At 37.2% G+C, this 25,968-nt stretch overlaps 1 protein-coding gene across 5 annotated transcripts in view; it reads right to left on the bottom strand.

Moving 5' to 3' along the window:
* Positions 1-25,968, bottom strand: part of LOC149228496 (actin-related protein 2/3 complex subunit 2A-like) — a 460,530-nt gene that overhangs the window by 31,293 nt on the left and 403,269 nt on the right. For 2 of the 5 annotated variants that reach the window (XM_089378241.1, XM_089378240.1), the window contains one exon: positions 19,645-19,721. The exons of the other annotated variants lie outside the window; for them this stretch is intronic. In XM_089378241.1, the coding sequence (XP_089234367.1) occupies positions 19,648-19,721 (74 nt within the window). In that variant the 3' untranslated portion in view covers positions 19,645-19,647. The remainder of the gene's footprint in view (positions 1-19,644; positions 19,722-25,968) is intronic. 5 annotated transcript variants of the gene reach the window in all.

Consider the following 25,968-nt stretch of genomic DNA (forward strand, 5'->3'; position numbering starts at 1 on the left):
CTTCCTCACTGAATTATGTCAATCTATAGCTTCACTGTAGTCTCCATGCTACATCATCAATGACAACCTGTCTTCATATGAAGGAGTCTTCACAACTCTTCATATTGCCCACACAAAGTCTGCAAAGTTACCTCATGATGATTTCAAATAGCCATCATGATCTCCAATAATGTCTCCAAGATCTGCTGATACTTATCAACAAGATACCTATGCTAGGCCTCAATGTCTTTTCGACCCTCTATTCTTACTGTCATAGTAACTGCTTCGGAAGTGAGGCTTCAGGAGTAACTGCTTCAAGAATGAATTCCTCATAGGAGTGACTGTCGCAGTTTCATATTGTGCGTTCAATTAAAAAACAACCCTACCCTGTTCCTACTTAGATAATCTTCTTAGATCCGCAGAGCGTCCTTTTGAACTATTATCAAAGAATCACTTTTAAAACACAGGTCTGAGCTTTTCAATAAATAACCTAGTCAACACAATGTTTGACGTTCGGTTTCCTTCTTCTTCCGATGGACCCTTCGACTTCCTTCTTCGCTTGCGCTTTAGCTTCCTTTCTTCTTCCGCTGGATCTTTCAACTTCCTTCTTCGATCGCTTGATCTTTAGCTTCCTCTGTGCTCACTCGACCTTCTTTGCTCGCTTGATCTTTGGCTTCCTCTTCGCTCACTCGACCTTTCGGCTTCCTTCTTCATTCGCTTGATCTTCGACTTCCTCTGCGCTCGCTAGACCTTCAGCGTCTTGTTCTTTGACTTCCTCTATCTCTTCGAGTTCACCAATACTCAAAAGACACATTCATTTGGAAGAGGGGCCGAATTACAATAGATATTGCATATTAAAATTATATCAGAGAGGCCCTTTTTTAATATTCATACAATAGACTCATTATTTACGAAGGATTTCATAGGAAAGACCGTACCCAATGAGGTCCCACATCCACGTCATCAATCACAAACGCAACTCTTAACATCACCGATGTAACATGGTCGATATTCATACTGTCGATGAAATGGACGCGATATAATATTAAACAATCATCAATAGATTCCTCAGGTCCATAGCTCCATCGCAATCGGCGATCTGTCAGGTCCACAAGTCTTATCGCAATCGGCGATCTGTCAGGTCCGCAAGTCTTATCGCAATCGTAGTTTACCATCGTTACATTTCTTCAAGACTTGCGATATGCGACGGATGCGATATTTCTTTAGGACATATTATAATGGTGCAGCGGGTCCGCATACATATCGCAATTGGCGAATTTCAATGTGGCAAGGCTTTAAAGAGACTTGCAATGTGGCGTACGCGATATCATCTTAAGGCATATGTAATGGACCTATTGGGTCTGTATTACATATCGCAGTCGGAGGTTTGCAGGACTTCGACTGGCACATGGATTAAAAGCGGCCTTAACCCCTACAGTGGACCATGATCTAAGGGTTCACTATGAGATCGATGACTAGGATTGAGTGCAGGACTTCAGCCACGATTAAGGAAGTCCGTACTTTCCTACCCCCGCTCTTCCGATAGTTGTTGCTCCTGTGACTTCTCTTCACTATTCAGATAGTTTTTTTCTTTACTCTTTGGCTTCTTACTCTTGTTGCTTTACTGGATCTACTACGTCAATTGTTGTTCAATTGTTGATCAATTGACCTTATGCGTCAATTGTTGTTCAATTGTTGATAAATTGACCTCCTGTGTTAATTATTGTTCAATTGTTGTTCAATCGACCTCTTGCGTCATTTGTTGTTCAATTGTTGATCAATTGACCTCCTACATCAATTGTTGTTCAATCGACCTCCTGCGTCATTTGCTATTCAATTGACCTCCAACGTCATTTGATGTTCAATTGATGTTCAGTTGATGTTCAATTGACCTCCTGCGTTTCAATCCACTTGGGTCCTCCATCTCATCATATCATCATATATCAAACTTTCATCACTATGAGCATTATGATCAATGGGCATCAATGAGCAATCATGTATCAAAGAATTTTCCATCACAAACACTGTTATATTGACATCAACAACAACCTAGATTAACATATAATTGAAGAAAAAGGATTATACTTCTTTTAATCTTACCATGTAGAAAATCCATGTGCGATATTTTGAAGGAGAATAATTGTTACAATGATTCTTAAAAGGATGAAGTCATTTCCAAAAGTTGCCTACCTTGTTTTCTTGAGAAGTCGATCTAGTATCACTTTGGAGGAATCAACTCAAAAGAAAATTGAAAATATCTCTATCTAAAGATAAGCTAGAAAAGTCATCCTTTTTGCATGAAATCTACTCTTTGATCTTTTAACTGTGGAAGGGACCATACTCAAAAGAAGGGATTGGATTGATAACAAGTTTCAGAAGAAGGTTTAATGCTTTAAGTGGAAAAGTTGGAGCTTTGAATATCTAAGAAAGCATAACTCTTTTTCCATGCAAAGCACATCAAAAGTGATATGATGTTCTATGACAAGTATGAAGCTTGAGAATACAGATCTACAAACATATCAACGAAGCTATAAGTCTGCAGTTAATACTTAGAATAAAAGGTATGTACCATCACTCAATTTGCTAAAAGTGATAAAGTTCCTTTGGCAACATTCTTAAAAACTATTTCTGTCAACATATATGTCAATAAGGACCAAGTATAGGTCTAGTTAGAATTGTGTCAAAGCTTCCTTTGGAGCTATTGAACTCTAGTTCAATAATGTAAGGTTGAATCTTTGTATACCTTGAAGATTGAAAGATTAAACTAGTCATAGGACTATAAGGATCCTTGAAGAAACCTTTAAGGACAATTATGATGATTGAAGAATTTCCTTCAATCACTTATAATTTTCATTCATATGAAAATATTCCTGAAGACAACATCATAATTTGGGCAAGATAAGGCTAGTAATGAATGTTGACATATGATATAATTGACCTGTGTGTTTTCTAGAAAGATGTTGCATTATGCTCAGAAGCAGGATATTGAAGCTACAAGCCTTTTAAAATTCTTGGTAGATGCATTACATATGCTAATGCTAAAGTATGTAAATATCTTATGGACGCTCAATCTTGAAATGTGTTCTTTGCACATCAAGGCAAGAAAGAAAATGGATCATTGTCACTAGTATGCCTTTGAGGAAAACACATTTTGATGGAGGAAATTTACTTACAGTGAAAAGGAGGTCCAATCCCTATTCAAGTTTAAAGGTGAAAGTTCTCTTGATAACTTCAAGTCATTTTCAAATTTAGTATTGTCCTATCATAGTAGGCCAAGGAAATACATGATTGAAGACAGATTAGATTGAAAGTTTTGTCGCAAATAATTGAGCTTCTAAAGTATTGATATCGTAGAAAATATTACATCTAATGCTATAGGTTATTGGGTGTTAAGATATATTTTGTAAATATAATTATCAACCCATAATGATGAAGTCTATTATTTACACATTGAAATGAAGATCAAGTTTGTTGGGACAAAATATTGATGTCATTACAATGATTGTGAGGAACCCGAATAACTTGGTTTGGAGAGATCAAGGATAATCATTGGACGAAACATCTTTAATTGATTTATGACAATGATGAAGTTCATCTCATATGTAAAGACCATATCAATTCTAGGGTTTTGACATTTGGATATGAAAATTGGAAATCTAGGGTTTGAAAACCCTAACTAGCTAAAAAGGCTTGGATAAGAAATTCTTAGGGTTTATGGACAAAACCCTAGAACTAAACCTAGATTAATGTTTCCATTGAAAGAAGAAACCCTAGCCTATGGAAGGAAGGAATGAGATCATGTTGATGATGAGGACAAGGATGATAAAGTCACAAGATCGATGTCAGAAGGATAAGACCAAGAGAGAGTTGACATTTCCTATGATTCTCAAAATATAAGTAACTTATATCTCTCTTCCTTGATTATTGTTGTTTTTTTACCATTAGCTAGCCTCTTGTCTTTATTTCTCTTTGTACATAGTGAAGGATGCCAAGGCTCTCGCAACATATAGAAGTAATGGAAGAACGAAGCAAAGCATGTGATAAGAATCAATGATATGAAGTTATGGAAGAACGAAGATCAATACGTTTGAAATGTACCTTGATTGCGTTGAAGGGAAATCAATGATGACTGGAACTACAAGATTTAGCATGCCGCAGATGGCAACATAGACAAGTACAAAGCTAGAGTTGAGAAAAGAAGGTTCTCCCAGAATGAGGGGGAGGAAAATGACAAGATGTTTGCTCCATTTATTAGGTACAATTCTGTTAGAACTATTATCATTTCTTTGAAAATTGCACCAGGTGGATGCAAATATCACTTTTCCTAATGGAATAATTAAGGAAGAAGAAGTGTACAGGGAGTTACCCCAGTGTTTTGAGGTGCATGAGAATAAGTCTCATGATTGAAGAAGGCTTTGTACGATAACAACCATACATGTTGGGATTAGTGTTCTTGGATTGATGGATATCCAATGAGTCTTGGTTGATCTTATTATTATATGATTTGTTTCTGACGGAAGCAAAATGGCTCGTGTGTTAAAGGGAGCACCTATGGTAGAAATATTTTCTTTTGTAATAAAGGGAGCAGTCATGGAGCCTTGTTCTAGCTTCAGAGGGAGTTAACCTCTGAGTTTGAGATGACATACTGTCATTGATAGACTAGATAGCTAATATGCTAGAAAGCACTAGTGGCAGATGAGTAGCTAGGATTGCCACAACAAAAGCGGTTTCAGAAAGAGCACCCAGTTCAGGTAACCATAATGTAGCCGATCAACTTATGGTTGAGCCAAGGAATGAAGCTCAACATGTGTTGAAGTACCAACATGGTATAGTTGGTTATGGCACAACTAGTTATGGTTTGAGATATGTCTCAAACAATGAAGTACATATGCAGGGATTCACAAATTCAGATTAGCTAGAGAGTGCAGAAGAAAGAAAGAGTTCATCAGGATATTCCTTTAGTTGGGGCTCCATTATGATTTCTTGGATGACCAGCAAGTAGATATTTGTTGCTCTCAGTATTGCTGAGGCCGAATATATTGCAACTTGGTTGGCAAGTTAAGAAGCAGTATGGGTTTAGAGGCTACTTGCAGGATTTTCTTGATCAGGTGTGGGCGACGACCATGATGACAAGTTGAAGCATAGTGAGATCTAGTACTAAGACATGGTAAAAAAGGAAGCATTGTAACTTCAGTACTATTATATAGTTAAGAATATTGCTGAAAAAAGCCTCTATCCTAGGATGAAATATGTATACTTTGAAGACAAGCTTGAAGTAATTGAGCATGCCTCTCTCAATGAAAGGGAGTGTTGATGAGATAGCATCATGGACAAACATTCTCCTTCTGTCAAGTATATTGAATAGAATTAGGGAAAATGGTTTGGCATGGAAATACATTCTCCCAATGTCAAGTATATTGACCAGAATTAAGGGGAAGAGTCTAGAAGAGGACAATCATTCTTCTAGTGTCAAGTATGTTGACTAGAATTAGGAAGAAATGTCCTAGAGGCCCAGAATCATTCAGTGGAGTGGGTGCCTCTCAGCATCAGGCTCATTAATATCAAGCCTAGTATTACTGATGTAGAGTGTGACCTCTGGAGATTCACCATTTGTCAAAGATATTGACTAGAATGATAGTGAACCAAGACTAGTTTGTATACCATGTGTCAAATGGACCAGAATTATGGTGACTAGTTGATGCTAATGATGTACCATGTGTCAGGAGTACTGACTAGGATTATGGTGAGGATACACCATAGGTTAGAGGTACCGAATGAAATTATGGTAACTTGTTGATGTTGTTGATTTACCATGTGTCAAAGTTGTTGACCAGAATTATGGTCATTGGATAATGTTGATGTTGATGTTGATGTTGATGATGAATTGTTATAACATTTTCTTAGAGAAATTCGTCAACATGAGAACATCTAGATAACCATTATGAATACCTACCTAACTAAGAGGGAGAGTTCAATTTTTGTAGCTATGGTCGGTCTTCATAATTAATATTTTAACCCTTGATGGATTTGTAATGATAAATAAACAACATGTTCTTCATGTTATTGTCAAAGAAGATTTTAAAGCATGTTCTTCATGTCCTTTTCAAAAGAGAAACAATTTCAATTTCAAAAGTTGAATTTTTTCCTCCAAATCACAAAGTCGCCCCTCCAAGAATTCAGGTCGGCTTGCCCCCATGGTCACACCCATTTGGCCTCCTATATAAGTATAAATAGATGCTCTGACCTCCTTAAAAAAGGTAGTTCAATTATCATGTGTTCAAGGAAACTCCAGATCATCTAAGGTAGAGACAAATGAGTTTCTCTGAGGCAGAGACAACCAAATTTTCTCTAAGGCAGAGATAAAAGAATTTTCTTTGAGGCAAACACAGACAAATTTTTTTGAGGCAAAGACAAACAAGTTTCTTTGAGGTAGACATGACGTAGATAAGTTTCTCTGGTAGACCGAATGAGGGCAAAATAAATCTCTTATGGGCAGACCAAATTTGTGAGATCATTTTCTTGGAAATAATACTGAGAGGGGGGTGAATCAGTATTATTAAGTCAAATATTCCTTTTTCAAAATCAAATGCTATACGTTACTTTAGTTAATTAAACCCGCGTATATACGCAATAATGTAGAAGAAAACCCGCGTATATAAAGCAAACTTTTAATTTACTTTATCTTTCTGATGTTGATTGTTAATCTGTGATTCAAAAGCAAATAACCAGTAACCAGAAACAGTAAAGCAGAGAAAAAAGACAATCGCACACAAGAACACAAGGTATAAGGTGGAAACCCAATGTGGGTGAAAACCACCTGCTGCAATTCGTCTCTATCTTTTCTTTAATTAGAAACTTCTTTTTACAAATGTACTGGTGCAGTCCTTTACCAGTACTCAGGCTACAACCTGCAGAGAGCTACAACTCTCTCTCGTTTTCCAGCTTCTCCTGGAAGGGAGCTACAACCCCCTTAGCTCTTGCACTAGCCAAGATACTAGTACGTAGGTGCTGGCCTACAGAAGGCTACAACCTTCTCTTTCTTTCAGGGACCACGTTTCATAAATTTTCAGACTGGATCCACAAATAACATCAATCAACCATCAAGAATTTCTGCATCAACCAATCACCTTTTCACCAATCAAAACTAAATCAATATAAACACCTCTCTAATGACTGTACCCAGATCACAATAACAGTACCACACACCAAAACTGAACCCAGAACACTGCAGCAATAAACAGAAGCAGCAAAAACACAACTCAAAATGTATACGCTACTTTAATGGCCTGAAACCTGCGTGCATACGCTTCTGCGTATGGAACAACCTGCGTATACGCTATTTTCCTTCACTGAACCTGCGTATATACGCGCCTTAGCTGAACTGAACCTGCGTACAGATCTACAAACATAATTCACTCTTTCAAGTATTCAGGCACTGATTAACCCAAATTATCAGATTTATAAATCACGCATGTGCCAGATATAACAGATCAAAATCATGCAAAGATATCATCATTCAAGCCAAGAGATTATGACCCATCAATAGAACTTATCCTTCTTTTCGCTAAGGTTCCTCCTTCATTCAGATCCAGATCTGCTCCACAATGCTAATCACTAATATTTCAGATCTCGTACATTATCAGATATTCAATAATAATTCAGATGATTCCTTGTCACATGATCTCCTTCCTCTTTTATAGTTTTAGGCCTTCCACAATACCATGGTCCAAAACCATAATAAACCAATACCAAGGGCCCAAAACCTGGGGTCAACACTTCTGACGAGATACCATGGTCCAAAACCATAGGTTCAAATTCCAAGGACTAATAACCATGGACCAAAAATAAGTTTCCCTCTAGGTACGCGCTTTTCTGTGCATAAAAGTGTGTGTATACGCATACGTGACTTCTGAACGTATAACCCGCGTGTATACGCGTCTTCGGCAAGGTGAACCTGCGTATACAAGATTTCCTTCATTCTGAGCACCTGAACTGAGGTCTGTCACCAAAGTGAGTTTCCATCAAGGACAACACCTGTACCATAGGGCCACACTTGTGCCAAAATGCCAACAATCTCCCCCTTTGGACTTGATGGCAACCCCAAGATCCTCAAAGTCATTCTCCCCCTTTGTCAACAAGGGCAAAGGGTTGTGCTCCCCCTGAGTACATGCTGATATCTCTGCTCTGCTGAACATACTCCCCTTGACTGTAGGCAAGATCTGCAAAAAGGTATTTTTCAAGAGGAACCATGACTTATCATAAAAGACCTCCCTATCACCACAAGACTCGATACATACAACCATCACCGAACCAAGTGGGGATACATCAGAAATTTACATATGACAACCAATCACATTGCATTAATCATCCCAGGCATAGTGGGGAAACCAAAATAGGCCATTACATGACCTTGATAAAAAAAAATATATATATACATGACATAGAGACGAAATATCAAGACTATGCAAATCACCAATAACTACTATCAGCAACATTTGACAATCACTATATATATCAGCAACCATGTTCTCCTTTCTGCAGCTGATCCACCTTAACCAAAAACAGCTTGAGTACTAGAACCAAGAGCTTCTAAGGTAATGCCAACAATGCATTATTAGAAGATTATCTGCTCCCCTTGAACCTGTGCCTGATGGTCTCTGACAGACCCATATCAGAATCTCTCCAACCAGAGTCTGTCCTTGCTGATTTTCTTTAGAATTCCATATACGTGACTGCACCTGCATAAATCGGCGTATGTACGCGGATGCCCCTCATCCAACTCGCGTACACCATCTTTTCTCTGATACATACAAGCTTCAACAACAGGACGAAGCATCAACTACTCCCAGCCTCTGTCTGAGATATTCAAAAGTTTCCCTGGGCAGTGGTTTGGTGAGTATATCAACAGCTTGTTCCTTAGAAGGAACATACTCCAACTTGACTTTTTTCTCAAGCACTTATTCCCGAAGAAAGTGATATTTGATAGGTATGTGCTTGGTCTTTGAATGCATGACAAGATTCTTTGAAATGCTTATTGCACTTGTATTATCACATAAGATAGAGACAGGTGGAGTACAAGTGATTTGAAAATCCTGCAAGGTTTGCATCATCCAAAGAAGTTGAGTGCAATAAGATGCAGCAGCCACATATTCCGCTTCAGCTGTAGATAAAGCAATCGAACTCTGTTTCTTGCTGAACCAAGATATTAATCTGGAACCCATAAAGAATGCACCACCACTTGTGCTCTTCCTGTCATCCACGCTTCCGGCCCAATCTGCATCTGTGTAAGCATGAAGTGTGAGATATGTATCTCTAGGATACCATAAGCCATAGTTTTGAGTTCCTTGAAGGTAGTTGAAGATTCTCTTGACTGCCTGAAGATGAGTTTCCTTTGGATTTGCCTGAAATCTTCCAACTATTCCCACTGCATGCATGATGTCTGGTTGTGTACCTGTCAAATAAAGTAGACTTCCAATCATCGATCTATAGGTTGGTTGATGTACAGCTGTTGATTCATCATTTGCACTGAGACTGCATCCTGTAACCATAGGGGTATATACTGGTTTCGAATCTTCCATGCCATATTTCTTCAAAATCTGCTTGAGGTACTTGATTTGAGACAAGAAGATACCGCCCTCATTTTGTTGGATTTGCAATCCAAGAAAGTATGTCAGCTCTTCAATCAAAGACATCTCGAATTATTTCTGATCACCAAGGCAAAGCTTTGACTCATAGCTTCTTCATTGCTGCCAAAGATAATATCATCTACATACACAACAAGTATTAGAAATCTGTCATTTTCAATTTTTATATAAAGATTTCTATCTGCTGATCCTTTTGAAAAACCTTGTTGATGAAGGTATTTGTCCAAGCGGTAGTACCAAGCCCTTGGAGCTTTTTTAAGCCCATAAAGAGCCTTTTTAAGTGTGCATACAAGATTTGGATCATTCCCAAGGATAAAGCCATCTGGTTGCTCTATGTACACTTCTTCTTCTAAGTCTCCATTCAGAAAGGCTGATTTTACGTCCATTTGAAATACTTTGAACTTTTGGAAGCTCGAGAGAGCAAGGACCATTCTGATGGCCTCAAGTCTAGCAACGGGAGCAAAAGTTTCTTCAAAGTCTATTCCTTCCTGTTGAGCATACCCTTTACAAACAATTCTGGCCTTGTTTCTAATCACTTCTCCATTTTCATTCAACTTATTTTTGAAGATCCATTTTGTTCCTATGACATTTTTGTCTTTTGGTCTAGGAACCAACTCCCAAGTGTTACTCTTTTCGATCTGCTCAAGCTCTTCATCCATTGCCTTAACCCAACACTCATCTTTGCATGCTTCTTTTACATTTTGCGGTTCAGTGGAAGAGAGAAATGCCAAATAGCTTGAAGCTTCTACTATTGTTCTTCTTGTTTGTATACCTGCTTCTTTCTGCCCCAAAATTTGAGATTCTGGATGATTCATCTGAACGTACCTGGATGGAGTCTTTTCTTCTATCCTTATCTGTTCCTCTGGTGCCTCTTGGGGTTCTTCTTCATCATCTGTCTGATTTGGAGAGTAGTCTTCATCCTCATCGATATTTTCATGATTCACTTGTCTAGGGATGTATCATTTTTCATCAACCACTACATCAATGCTATCAACAATTCTTCCAAGTCTTTTATTGTAACACTTATATGCTTTGCTGTAGGGAGAATTCCTTCATCTGCTCTAGGTTCAAGTTTGCCAAGCTGCTCATCAGTATTCTTAATATAGCATTTGCTCCCAAAAATTTTGAAATGCTTTACTGAAGGAGTGTCATCATACCAGAGCTCATGAGGAGTAGCTTCATGACCCGGATTATCCACAGTTTCTTGTTCATTCTGCCAACGTTTCAAACCCCAAAGGGGGTCCATCATCAGGACAAAACAGAAAGAATATGAATGAGAAATTATTATTGAGGAGTTTGAGTGTTGTTCACTCAGACATTTGTTTTGTTGAGAATAACAACCACAGCATATGCAGCTTCACCCCAGAAGGTTGCTGGAGTTCCAAACTCATCAAGCATAACACGAGCCATTTGTTGGATTGTTCTGTTCATCCTTTCCGCCACTCCATTTTGCTGAGGAGTCTTAGCTGTAGAGAATTCCCTTCTTATTCCATGTTCTTCACAGAAATCAAAAAATTCATTTGAGGTAAATTCCCCACCTCTGTCGGACCTGAGGCACTTAATTTTGTAATCTGATTCATTTTCAGCCAAGGCTTTGAAGGATTTGAATTTTTCGAATGCTTCGTCTTTGTGGTTCATAAGTCCTAACTAAACAAACCTGGAGAAGTCGTCAATGAATAATATAAGGTATTCTTCTCCTCGAGGTGACCTTGTCCAAAATGGACCACATACATCTGTATGGACTAGCTCAAGAGGCCTGCTAGCTGATCCTTCCTTCTCAGGAAAGTTAGTTATGGTTTGCTTACCAAACTGACATGATTTGCATATGGTGTTGTCTGGAATTTTGATATCTGGAAGACCACGAACTGCCTGGTATTTGCATGCTTTCCTTATTTGTGAAAAGCTTAGATGCCCCAACCTCTAGTGCCATAACCAGTGTTCATCATCCTTGCTTAAATAGCATTGTTGTTGTCCTTCTTCAAATATGTATAGATTATTTGGAGTTCTTCTACCTTTGATCACTGTTTCTCCTGTATCAAGATCACGAACACTACATCCAATTGATCGAAATATTACCTCGGTTCCTTGATCGCACATCTGACTAACACTCAGTAGATTATGCTTCAAGCAATCAACATACAAAACATTTCCAGCCTTGACCTTTTCTTTCAACTAAGTAGTGCCTTTTCCTTTAATGGCTGCAGGGGTATCGTTTCCAAAAGAAACCTTCTATCCCTTTTCTAATGCAGTATATGATTCAAGTTTTTCTTTATCACCTGTCATATGCTTCGAACATCCGCTGTCGATATACCATAGATTCTCTTGTCCTTCTACATAAAAGGCTATCCCACATCTTTCTGGTTGTGGTTCCTTCATTCTCCATGTTCTGGCACTTGAGGTTTGTTCCTTCTGAGTTGTCTTCCAAAACCTGCTCCTGCATTCAGAATCTTTATGACCAAAGTTATTACAAATAGAACATTCAACTTCATTTTCAAGGGCTGAAAAGTTGTTATAATTCCTTTTCATGATCCCAGTCATATTCCTTTGTTTTTGAGCTTCTCTAGTCATGATTGTCTTATAGGCAACACATTGGGCTGCTTTGTGACCAAAGTTATGGCAAGAGAAGCATTGACCATTGAAGAAACTCCTGCGATTATTAAATCTATCATCCAACCGATTGTAGTTTCAACTAACATCCATTCTTGAGGCAAATTGGGAAGATTTTACCTAACGCTGATTGTAGCTTCTATTTGTCCTTAAGGTAGCTTGCCCTTGATTTTCTTGATAGTCTTTGTTTGTTCTTGAGGTAAACTGCCCCTGATATACCTGATGATTTCTATTAGGCCTTTGCTCGCTCCTCCTTGCTGCATCAAGATAACTTTTGGAGGTGGATACTTGAGATGTTTCTTCATTATATCCCAGACCTGTCTTAATTAGTGGAGAACGCTGCACATTGATAATCTCATCCAGAGTTTCAAATCCTTTAACAAATTTAAGATTAATAGCTTTTGTTTTCTCAATCTCCTTTCTAAGACCAACAATTTCACATTCCAAATTTTCAAGATGTTTTTCCCTTTCAGCCAGTTGACATTGCAGAGAATCTATAATCACATTTTTCTCTTCTAAGCAAATTTTGAGATTAGATATCTCTTTATAAAAACCTTCTACATCTATAGCATCCATGTAGTCATCATCTTCAAAAGCCATTAAAAGTTTATACTTATTACCTCGTTCATCTTCGTCACTGTTTGAAAGTCCATCACTATCTTCATGAGTGTAATAACTTTTCTTATTTGCATTCTATTTCTTGTTCCATCTAACAAGTTCCTTCCCTTTGTCAATCTTATCCTTGTGAGGACATTTGGCAGCATAGTGACCGACTCTTCCACAAGCAAAGCATTTGAAAGATAACTTACCTCGGAACCACCCAGTACTCCGTTGAAGATTTCTGACAAAATTTGATTCTTCTTCTTCTTCTGACACGTGTCCTGACTCATAGTACTCGCCTTTGCCTGAAGCCTTGAAGGCAGCTTCTCTCCTGTCTGATGGACCTCCTTTCCTCATTTCATAAGCAGTTAGAATTCCGTGCAGCTGTGACATTTTAAGGCTTTGTAGATTCTCTTTTTCTTCTATTGCAAAAACTTTAGATTCAAACCTAGGGGACAAAGATCTTAGAACTTTTTCAACCACAACAACCTCTTTTATTTCTTCACCCAAATTTTTCATACAATTAACAATCTCACCTACACGAAGAAAATAGTTAGCCACACTTTCATCATTATACATCCTGAGATTTTCATACTGAATCCTGAGGGTTTGAAGTTTTGCTCATTTTACCTGATCATCTCCTTCATAGCTCAGAACAACCTTGTCCCATATCTCTTTTGCGGATTTAACCTGCATTACCTTGACAAATTCTGATTGAGATAGGCATCCTAATAGAGTATTGACCGCCTTTGCATTTGTTTCATATTTCTTCTTTTCAGCCGGATCTGTAGGAGTTACTGATGGAAAAGTATACCCTGTATCTATGATATCCCAGACTTCTGTATCAAGAGATTGAAGATAGGCAGTAACTCTTACCTTCCAATAAACGAAGTTTGTCCCATAAAAAATCGGTGGCCTGATTGATGCTTCCCTCTCGTACTTGCTCATGATGAATGATCTTCTTTCAAGCGATCAAGCTTCTTCTGAAGGACCTGCTCTGATACCAATTGTGGGAAATAATACTGAGAGGGGGGATGAATCAGTATTATTAAGTCAAATATTCCTTTTTCAAAATCAACTGCTATACGCTACTTCAGTTAATTAAACCCGCGTATATACACAATAATGCAGAAGAAAACCCGCGTATATACGCAATAATGCAGAAGAAAACCCGCGTATATAATGCAAACTTTTAATTTACTTTATCTTTCTGATGTTGATTGTTAATTTGTGATTCAGAAGCAAATAACCAGTAACCAGAAACAGTAAAGCAGAGCAGAAAGACAATCGCACATAAGAACACAAGATATAAGGTGGAAACCCAATGTGGGTGAAAACCACCTGCTGCAATTCGTCTTTATCTTTTCTTTAGTTAGAAACTTCTTTTTACAAATGTACTGGTGCAGTCCTTTACCAATACGCGGACTGCAACCTGCAGAGAGCTATAACTCTCTCTCATTTTCCAGCTTCTCCTGGAAGGGAGCTACAACCCCCTTAGCTCTTGCACTAGCCAAGATACTAGTACGTAGGTGCTGGCCAACAGAAGGCTACAACCTTCTCTTTCTTTCAGGGACCACGTTTCATAAATTTTCAGACTGGATCCACAAATAACATCAATCAACCGTCAAGAATTTCTACATCAACCAATCACCTTTTCACCAATCAGAACTAAATCAACATAAACACCTCTCTAACGACTGTACCCAGATCACAATAACAGTACCACACACCAAAACTGAACCCAGAACACTGCAGCAATAAACAGAAGCAACAAAAACACAACTCAAAATGTATACGCTACTTTAATGGCTTGAAACCTGCGTGCATACGCTTCTGCGTATGGACCAACCTGCATATACGCTGTTTTCCTTCACTGAACCTGCGTATATACACGCCTTAGATGAACTGACCCTGCATACAAATCTACAAACATAATTCACCCTTTCAAGTATTCAGGCACTGATTAACCCAGATTATCAGATTTATAGATCATATAACAGATCAAAATCATGCAAAGATATCATCATTCAAGCCAAGAGATTATGACCCATCAATAGAACTTATCCTTCTTTTCGCTAAGGTTCTTCCTTCATTCAGATCCAGATTTGCTCCACAATGCTAATCACCAATATTTCAGATCTCGTACATTATCAGATATTCAATAATAATTCAGATGATTCCTTGTCACATGATCTCTTTCCTCTTTTATAGTTTTAGGCCTTCCACAATACCATGGTCCAAAACCTTAATAAACCAATACCAAGGGCCCAAAACCTGGGGTCAACACTTTTGACAAGATACCATGGTCCAAAACCATAGGTTCAAAATCCAAGGACTAACAACCATGGACCAAAAATAAGTTTCCCTCCATGTATGCGCTTTTCTGTGCATAAAAGTGCGTGTATACGCATACACGACTTCTGAACGTATAACCCACGTGTATACGCGTCTTCGGCAAGGTGAACCTGCGTATACAAGATTTTCTTCATTCTGAGCGCCTGAACCGAGGTCTGACACCAAAGTGAGTTGCCATCAAGGACAACACCTGTACCATAGGGCCACACCTGTGCCAAAATGCCAACACATTTAACTATGTTTGACCTAGTTGGATTTGGACTTGTCTACGGTCAATTTGACCTTGGTTTTGACTAGATGTATCTCTTGTTGAAATAAATAATTTCTCTAAGGAAAGGGTTGTTCGGTTTTTCCCCTGAGTGGCTTTTCCCATAGTAAAATGCTTTGTGTTTCTTGTTTGGCTCTCTTTATGATCCTTCTGTCATTCTTGTTCTACGGTTGAAGATCTTCTGTGTAATTACTTAATGATGAATGTAAATACAATATGACTTAAGGTAGAAATCATTAGAAGTAATTATCATCTAGAAGACCTACGAAAAATCAACAGGGATTGTATACAGATTTAAACTCTATTCATAAGCTGGAAGCTATGATGTATGTGTGCTTTTTTTGATGAGGTTAGCTCTATCAATTCTTTTTTTCACTCTTGGTGAGAAGACATATGTATGTAAATATCTACTAAAGGGTGCCTCCTTATTAGGGATGCCAAAGAGTTTAGTCATTTAGATTAATCTGAGTTTATTGCTTCTTTGATTTCCCTGAGTAAGAGGATATGGTTTAGCATTGTATACACCTTTTTTTTTCAAATTGGTTTTTCTTTTTTCAACTATTATGTAATTTTTTCCTCAGTAATATGATGCGTTATACAAAAAATGAAAATAAATGTGTAGTTTGGTGATCATTATGGATGATGGTCTCTATTAGTGCTCAAACTAGCAGGGATGGAAAGGTCGAACCAAACTTGCTAAATGATAAGCACTATTAGGAGCAAACCCATTTTCATATCAGTGTATTCTTCATGCTTTATGCTAATTCCTACGAAGCACCAATGGAAGTATCCCTACAAACACACACACAAACAAAAGTATAAGTAGATCGGTGCCTAAGTACACGTGTATGGAGAAGGTAGGAGTTAATTTAATAACCTTTGATTCGATATAATTTGTAACGACATAATTGTATTGCAAAACAAAAAAGAAATACTCAATATATCAATGAAGTAAACTTGGAAAGTACCACAATTTGTGTATTGGGACTTCTTCATTACCACAATATAAAATGATTTGGAGTTGTTATACATAATGTATGTGGTTGTAATAAGGAAATAATTTCGTTGTTCAAACTTGCAATTTCTGCAGGTTTTGAAGATTGCACTAGGAAAATGACCAAAAGGCCACTTCAGGGGCCTGGAATTGGCTCTTGGTGGACTTGAAACTCAAGGAACTTGGTTGGACATGCTAGTACTATGGAAATCATTTCTAACGAATATAGGAAAACCAAATTTGGATGAGTAACTGAAAAAATTTCAATTTGCAAGTTAACTACTCAAAAAATAACCCACAATCGTGAGGGCTGGAATTAGCTAAGTCCAAATGAATGATCAGAATTGAAAAATGATTTCGACAACCAATATATGATTTAAAGACAACGAATACTCAATAAAAACAACTTTAAATCAATTATAAAGAATATAATAGGATTGCGCTTTGAGTTTCACATATCCCAAGGCAAAGGTTTGCCTCTGATTGTCTCAAATTGCTATAAATAATTTTGAAAAGCTATAGTAAGATTTGAAACACTTCAAAATGATGTTAGAACAACAATATGAAGCAAAAAAATGGGTGGCGTACAACCTTATGGCTTTTAGAGCCTCCCAAAATATAAATTTATGGTGTTTTATCCAATGAAAATAATCAATTGATACAAATTAAACCATGACTAGTGGACAAATTCACTATTCAAATATATTTTCGTAAATTTTTATATGAAAAATTTGGATTTTTGGCATATATAATAAATTTTTTAAGTGTTTCTTATATTTAATTCTAAAAGAGTTACAATAACTTTTGAAAAATATTTTGGAAAGAGTTTTGATTGTAAATTGTTGAAATAAAGGTATGATCCCTTCTTCACAAGAGTTAAGGACATATAATTATGTCCACTCTTATATCTGGTAACACAATGCTTGAGATCTTGATACTGGGTGGAACACCAGGGACATGACCTTAGAATCAAGACAAGATAAGAAACATAACCAAAATTCTACTAAGAAGGTTTCTTATGGAACAAATCCTCCAACCAAAGAAATCAACAATCATACAAGATACAGTTACTTACCCTGAAGAGGATTGATCAACATATCCAAAGAGAGAACAATAGTACATTGTATGAATTAAGAGAATAGTGTAAGATAGACCCTAGACCTTCCTCTTTAAAGCCTTCATGAATCGATTTCTTGAGCCTTGTAGTAACTTTGAGATGCTCTACAAATTTCCTTTGAATATTTTAGATCAATCATACAAGAGAAAAAAAAATCATGTGTAAACCCCTTTGTCTATGAAAAATTTCACATTTTGATAGATCTCAACAAGTTCACAATGATTTACCAAAGAGAAGAAGACCTATATTTATATACTAGTCTAAATCCATCTTAACCCTAAATCTATTAAGTGCCAAGAGGGATCAAATATCTTGAGGTGCAAACCTATTTTTTGAGTGCAAAACTTGAGAAAATATTTGCACCTCAGGAGATTTGATCCATCTCAATACTTTATAGATCTGAGGTTAAGATGTATCTAGGATGGTTTCAATCATGCGCGGTCACACAAAATTTGTTGAACATCTAATTATTTTGATTATTTTAAATATGCTAAATATGTTTAAGATTAATTTATTCATTTTAATTTTAAATTTTCTCAGTTACATCAGTTTGATGAGATGATAGAGACTATTAATAAATTGAATGATAACAAATCATGAAATAAAATATTTTAATGCAAAGTGACAATGTAACAATGTTGAATGATAGAAAATGAATAATTAGAATGTATTCAATAATAGCCTTCATTGTGATCAATCTCAAACTAATTTCTTCTACTTTTCTTATTGTCACACTAGTTAGTTTTTCCATCTTTTCATATTGATCATATGAAAAAGGGCAATTGAAATCATAAACCATTCAAATCTTTAATTCACTCTATTGTAGTAATTGTCATACCTTGTCTCTCTTGCACTTCAATATTAACTTTATCTGAAGTCAATCATTGTGACTTATGGATTGTTAAACCCCAAGTAAGTTTCAACTGTAGTTGTTTTCTATTACCTTGTTTGAATGAAAAGTGTCTAACAATGTTGAATGATGGAAATGAGAACAATAAGAATATTATAGTCAATTACAAATAGTTCACAGTTTCAAGAAGCAAACATTTAAGGTAAATAAACATTTTATTTAAGATGAAAAATCAAGTATTTTATTTGTGGTTGAATTATTGTAACACAAAAATCAATGCACATTGTCAATAACTTTGTGTGCTTCCACTAAAATCAATGCACACTATTAATCTAATTACTTCCAAATTAATGTACATCATACATCCAGTTACATTAAATCATAAATCAACATCTACACTAAATCAATGCATCTATTTTAGTGAAAAACCAAAATATTCATGGTTTTCTAAATCCAACTTCTTTTACCTTTTGTAAAAGCCTTACTTCCTCTTCCTCTATGGTTAATAATGTTCAATATTATATAATACTATATAATATATATATTTGTCTCTATGTATCTCTTTCTTCTTCCCTCTATCTCCCCCCTCCATCTTTGTGTCTATCTCTCTCTCTTCCCTCTCGCTCTCCTCTCTCCCTCACTCTCTCTCCATCTCTCTATGTATTTCTTCTTCCCTCCCTCTCTCTTCCTCATTCTCCTTTTTTCTCTTAAGTCGTCTCTCTCTTCCTTCCTCTCTCTCCCTTTCTCTCCCACCTCCCTCTATCTCTCTCCGCCCTCCAACTCTATCACTATATCGCTCCCTCTCTCCTTCTCTCTCTCCCACTCCAACTCCATATGTATCTCCCTTCGTCCCTCCCTCCCTCTGTATTTAGGATATGATAGGCTGGATAAGAGACAAATAGGTTAGCCCCTCTTTGTTATTAGACTTCAAATGGCTTGAATTCAACCTATCAGCTCCTAGATCAAGGATAGGATAATGATGGCCCTATTAATCTATCTACTAGGTTTTACACTTCATCTAGATCCAACCTATCCCTATCATTGTCTCTCTCTATCTATAGATCCATCTTAACCCTTCTCTCTCTTTGTCTTATGCCTAGACCCATTGTGATGCAAGTAAATTCTAAGTGCAGACACAAACAATTCCTCTAGCTCGAGAGAGCGAGTCTAGTCACAAACAGACAATCTATGGAAAATTTCTTTAGGCTAGAATCAATAAAGAGAGCCTACCTCTTATAATTCTATTATGCTTGGTGATAATCCTGCTTCTTTGCTCCAGCTATCTTTCATTTCCTTCCTTTGCACACCTGAAACAAGCAAACAACAACAAACAACAAACGTAATAGCATAGAATATTGTATTCAGCCTACTTAACATGCCAAGGAACATTAAGCCATAAAGATGTAAAATGACACTTCATGTAGGAAATCAATCGATAGTTGCATTTATATAAATCAAAAAGAGATTACAACCGGTGCCTTGACGTTGTTGATCATCTCTGACATATCCAAGTTCCCACACTTCTGCTAGCACTTCATGGACAACCCCAACAATAGAGGTTTTAAGGCCTCTTTCCCTCTAGTCTCAAATCACACCCAAGCACACTATTCTCCCTTAAACATACACTAGAAAACCTCAGACTATAAATGTCTTGTTGATTATTCTAACTCCCAACTAAAAACTAGCTTTTTCTTGGGAAAAAGAGAGGCTTTTATAGCTTGGATGGATGGTAGATGGTTCCTCTTCTCATGGAAGAAGGCCTTATCTCTTGGATTAGTTCCATCCTAATAGGGGAAAGGAGCCCAAACTGACCTCCTCGAGTCCATCTGGCCTAACCATTTATGTAATGCCCCGCTCTAGTTCACTGATAGTGATATGACATTAACATTTATTTAGCCCTAAGGCCCACACTTTATTCTTTGAGGACTTCAAGTTGAGGATCCAGGCACATGACTCTATTATTAGTGGTTGTGATGTTTATGTATGTTCTACATTGATATTATGATGAAAATAGCATTAATGGTTATGCATGTTCTATATTGATATTATGATGATCGAAGCATTAATGGTTATGCATATTCTCTATCGATATTATGATGATTGTAGCATAAATGGTTATGTTTGGTCTCTATTGAATTTATGATGATGATAACAGTAAAGGATACATATGCTCTCTATTGATATCATGATGATGATAGCTTTGATGGATAGGTATATTTTCTATTGATGTTATGATGATGATAGCCATGAGGGATGTGTTCCCTATGTCACCTACTTGCATTAGTTCTAGTTCACAATGAACAATCATGCAAATGACTAGGTGATATTGATGATGCTATTATGACAATGACTAAAACTAAGAAACATTGTTATTGATGATTATTGAGTATGGCAAGAAACCACCAGAGGCACTCGCATATGACCAGTTGACGCCACCTGGTTTGATGAGAATTTAAATTTTGTCGTTGAAATTCTAAGTCCATTTTGAAAACCTTCTATATATGTTTATCTATATTCTGATGATATGTTAGTGGTTGCAGGCACAAATTAGTTGCTTGGCCGAATGACTCACATATGGGTGATGGGGTTGTACAAATTGGATGGAACTGCATGGGAGGGGTGGGATAGTGTCCCTAATCTCACCCACTAGCACTCTCGCTGTGACTTGGGTTGGAAAGGTTGAAACACCTTCGCCTTGAAGATCACGATGTCATGAGGGCAGGTCCCAAATTTGGGTCGCTCATGAGGATTTTACCAAGGGGCGCACATCAAGGCGGATTCCTTGATCCTCGACACCATTAGTCTCACTATAGCTAGCAACATAAGAGATGATAGTGGTCTCCGTCGTTGCGCCTATACTTTCTCCTCATTGCCACTAAATGCTTGAAGGGCAAGTGGCGTGGCACCCTTGGAACTTTAAGGGAATTTCTTGAAGGGCATGACCAAATTGGCACCCTTGGCATCACAAATAAATAATTAGGCATGGCACCCTTGGAACTTCAAGGGAAGTTTTTGAAGGCCACAACCAAACTTGACACTCTTGGAATAAAAAAAAATAAAAAATTAATAAATATAATCAAGATATGAAAACCATGTAAATTCACATCAAATGGTAAATGATGAGTAGAACCGAGGCAATTAAATCAAGAATAAAACTTGGGTTAAGGGAATCATAGGAAGAAATAAAATATTTTACCTTAAAAACTCTACCCTTCCCATGTTGGAAAATTTTAGGTAGATAATGTAATTTAATCAAGTAAAAAGGGGAAAGAGGGACATAAATGTAAGGATAATTATTAATCTTAAAATAGTTAAACCTAATTAAGAGAAGAGGATGGTGAATTAAAATAGGATTAATAAATTAAATTTTAGAGAAATTTAGAGAACCTCCATGTGGCAACAACCAACAAAAGAATATCCATCTAAGAGATAACTTGAGTTAAATTAGGGAGTAGATAGGGGATCAAATCTTGACTTATCAATTGACTTTAGTAATGAACACAAATTAAGGAGTAAAAAAGGGGATCAAGAGACAACTAGGAGAAGAAATATGAATCTTGTTGAGGTGAGGAAAATATTAGTTTTAAATTAAAATTTAAGTAAATAATTTTGGAGACCCTTGATGAGAGAGTGACACATGGGTGGGTGAATAATCAAACTATTTAATTATAAAAAATAATTAATTATGCATGACATGCCAAGTGTCACCTATGAGGACTCCTATAAAAGAAGGGGCAAGCCATGGGAGAATGGAATTTTTTGGGGACCCTATTGTTGGATGGATGAGACTATGTCAAAGTAGTGACTACGAATTATAGTGAGTTGGGTGAGGTAGAGAACTTTAGAGAGGGGACTCTTGAGCCAAAGAGTGCTCTCCTCTACCAGATATTACATTCCTCCATTGTACAACCCCATTGCAACTCGGGGGTCGGCGGGGAAGAAGAGTACCCAAGGAATAGGCTGGGAGGTCAATCGGTGGGTCACTGCATTCGAATCAATTACGTCGTCATTCACCCTCGGAGGTGACTGACAACAAAGGAAGATAAGTAACGAAAAATCATGGAATCTCGTCTTCTGGTGAATAGTACCTATGTGTTACAATATTCTTTTGTATGATTTCTTTATGGCTTTAGTTAAATATATGTAAATTTTATGATATGTTCAGTGAAATGAAATTCAGGGATGTGTTAGATAGTGCTTAATAAATTTGAATTCCCAATGTTTTTCTCTTCTAGTTGTATTTTATTTTGATAATAAAAAGATATCGTATAGGACAGACTGGTCCCTACAATTTCCCAGACTTCCGTTACGAAGCTTTGGCTCCATATTTAAAAAACTTTCCAAAAGAGGATTAGAGCGACTGAGAAAGGGCTCAGTGGATTCGATCGGCACCAGGGATAGCTGTAATCCTTGTATATCGGCGCGAGGAGGACACAGGTCATTAGCGTCAGTCTTGTAAACTGGGGTCAACAGAAGATTTTTGGGAAATGATGAAAAATGGAATTGTTATGCTCATGAAGAGGGACACAATGGGAGTTTCTTCATGATGGGAAAGCATGTAGAGTTCACTGTAGAGGTCCTCCAGAATCATGGAACGGAGAGTACAAGGACAGTGACAAAATGATGTGTAACAGATGCCCCCTCAAGCATGAACTCCGAACTAGAGTGACGAGTGAAATGCTTTACAAGTGCATGCGGGGAACCATAGTCCGTCGTCGGAGAACCTGCAAGTAAGCATAGATACATATACATCACTGAAAACTCTAAATAATAATACATGAATCATGGTATGGACACAACCATCCAGAGAATAATCATGTAAACGGATCCAAGGCATGGGCGTAGCCATCGAACAAAAAGGATCGTAACGAATAAGGTATGGTCGCAACCATCCAATAATGAGAATGATCACATATAACAACTCATGGTACGGTCGCAGCCATCCATCTGAAAGAGACATCTATATCAACATGACCATGTCACATCGCCTCGCAACTTGGACGTGTGTAATCTTAGCCCAAGGTCTTGCGCTCCAAACGACTCGATCAAAGTACAAATCCTAACATGCGGATGAATGTGTTGAAGTCGAACATGCTAAAAAGTCGCCTGATTACCGGTCAATGATGTGAACCATTAACAAGCGGGAGAGAAACCACCAATAATGGCAATGACTCTCAAGGTAGTGGCAACACAGTTCATGGAATGTGAATAAAGGAACTGATGTTGAACACCCGTGAAATCACCCGATCGAAATCCAATGACGTGAATTTGTCGTCGAGTGCGAAGAACTTGCCATTAGATCATGCAAGCTCTAAGGTACTGGAAGGGAGTCTCTCGGCCAACTTCCTAGATAATGAGTTGAAGTCGACAGGGAGCGACCGTGTCGAAGGAGGGCCATGATGTATCCCACATCATCGACACAAGAAAAATGGATGCAAATGATTTCAGATGGTCCAAAGAATCAGGAGTAAGTGTAACTGCAAAGGGACTAACTCTTGAACATATCAGCAACACAATTCTCGAGTTTGGCAGCTTTCGGATCCATGGGATCGGTGGTCGTGGAAGAGATCAAATGGAAGGAAAAAATGAATGGCCCAACCCAGCAAGGTCAATGATGAAAGGAGGATACCCCAACCCGACATGAAACAAATAGTGTCATGTTCAAGAGTGAGCTGCCGACACAGCTGATAGAATTTCCAAATTTCCCCCCACCATTTCTGGTAGGTACCCCAATTATTTTTTATCACAAGATTGAAGGGGATATCATGTGATTGCACTGTAAGTTTATCCTTCAGACGAATCCGACCTAGTAAGTTTAATGAGCCCTAGAAATGAGAAGCTCACATTCGTCATAGCGACGAATCCAATGTCATTTAATGTTTTAACGAGTTCGACAAAGGTGTAACTCAGTATCTTTTTCATGTTTAGAGAGTTCGAAAAAGACACGGAAAATAAAACTCCACATGGCCCCTTTTCGTACATTTGTGTCTATCGAGCTCGAACCCGAAAAAGGGGTAACGTATATTGGGTGAACGACATTTCGCATCCTTTAACAAGTTTAAAAAAACAAGAGCTCGACAATCTTTTTGTGTTTAAAGAGTCGGAAAAGAGCTGAAAGCAGATCCCCCATTTTTATTCTCTTTAACGAGTCACAAAAGGGAAAAATACTCAACCATCTTTTCATTTTTTACGAGTCAGAAAAGAGCTAACTAACGTAACATATTGATGAAACAAACTAGAATTGTGTACTCTAGTCTTTTCAAATGCAAATGCAACTCTAGTCTTCAATGATGCTAACTAATGTAACATATTGATGCAACAAACTAGAATTGTGTACTCTTGTGTCCACACGTAGAATTTCCCTACATCAAAAATTGGCGACCATACTCAGTTGATCTGATCAGCGCTAGGGACAGTGGTAATCCTTGCATATCAGCACGAGGAAGACACAGGTCATTAGCGTCGGTCTTGTAAACTGGGGTCAACAGAAGATTTTTGGGAAATGATTCAAAAGGGAATTATTCTGTTCATGAAGAGGGACACAATGGGACTTTCTTCATGATGGGAAAGCATGTAGAGTTCACTGTAGAAGTCCTCTAGGATCATGGAACGGGGAGTACAGGGGCAGTGACAAAATGTTGTGTAACACCCATCTTAAAAATAAGCATATTTCTATATATAGAGATGTTAAATTTACATAAATACAAATAATATTATTAATAATCAACGTATATGCATTTTAATTTTTTATTTACTCAAAATAGTGAGAAATTAAATGCAAACATTTTCTCAAATTTTATACTAAAAAAGAAATTTTATTTTAAGACACTTTATAAATATGGAATTAAGATAAATCTATATCAATTGCGATATATATATATATATATATTGGTTATTAGAAGAAAAATACTCCATTTAAGAAGTGTGCAGGGATTAGCTTAATTATATACATTTACTGTATTTTCTTAATGCAAGAGAAAATTTCCTATCCAAACTCATTCTATGGAAAAGTTCAGTTAAATTCAAGCCATTCGAGGTCTGATGACTGTGCAGGCCACAAATTTCAGGTGCACTTGAAAACCCTTACGAAAATAAATATGGAAACACGAGCTTTAAACAATAGCCAACAAAAATATTCATAAAAGTGAAATCAGCCTTTACTATGGAAGGATACCCACAAAAATTTAATGTGTACTTTCCAAAATAAATTGGCCAAATTCAACCAGAAGCCAAACCCAATAACACCAGTTATACAACTAGCTAGCTAACCAGTCGTTGTTAATATCTGATACTATTTTATGAGGTATGAGCATCCTCAATAATCTTCAAATTACGATAACTATTGTCAACTATCATCTCCATTTCCTTAATTTGAATAATCATATTGGCATTCTCTTCTTCTAGATGCCTTCGACGAATAGCTCGACTCAAATTTCCATTGGCCTCCTTATGATTATTGTTATCATGATCTTGTGGGCTAGGATTATGGATAGAATTAATGATAGGAGAGGTGAAAGTATATGCAACTCAAGCATGTGATGTGTGCTGGGGTTA

Source organism: Pinus tabuliformis, chromosome J (genome assembly GCF_031772625.1).
Source record: "Pinus tabuliformis cultivar Carrire ecotype Pingquan chromosome J, CPIR1, whole genome shotgun sequence".
Classification (NCBI taxonomy): Eukaryota; Viridiplantae; Streptophyta; class Pinopsida; order Pinales; family Pinaceae; genus Pinus; species Pinus tabuliformis.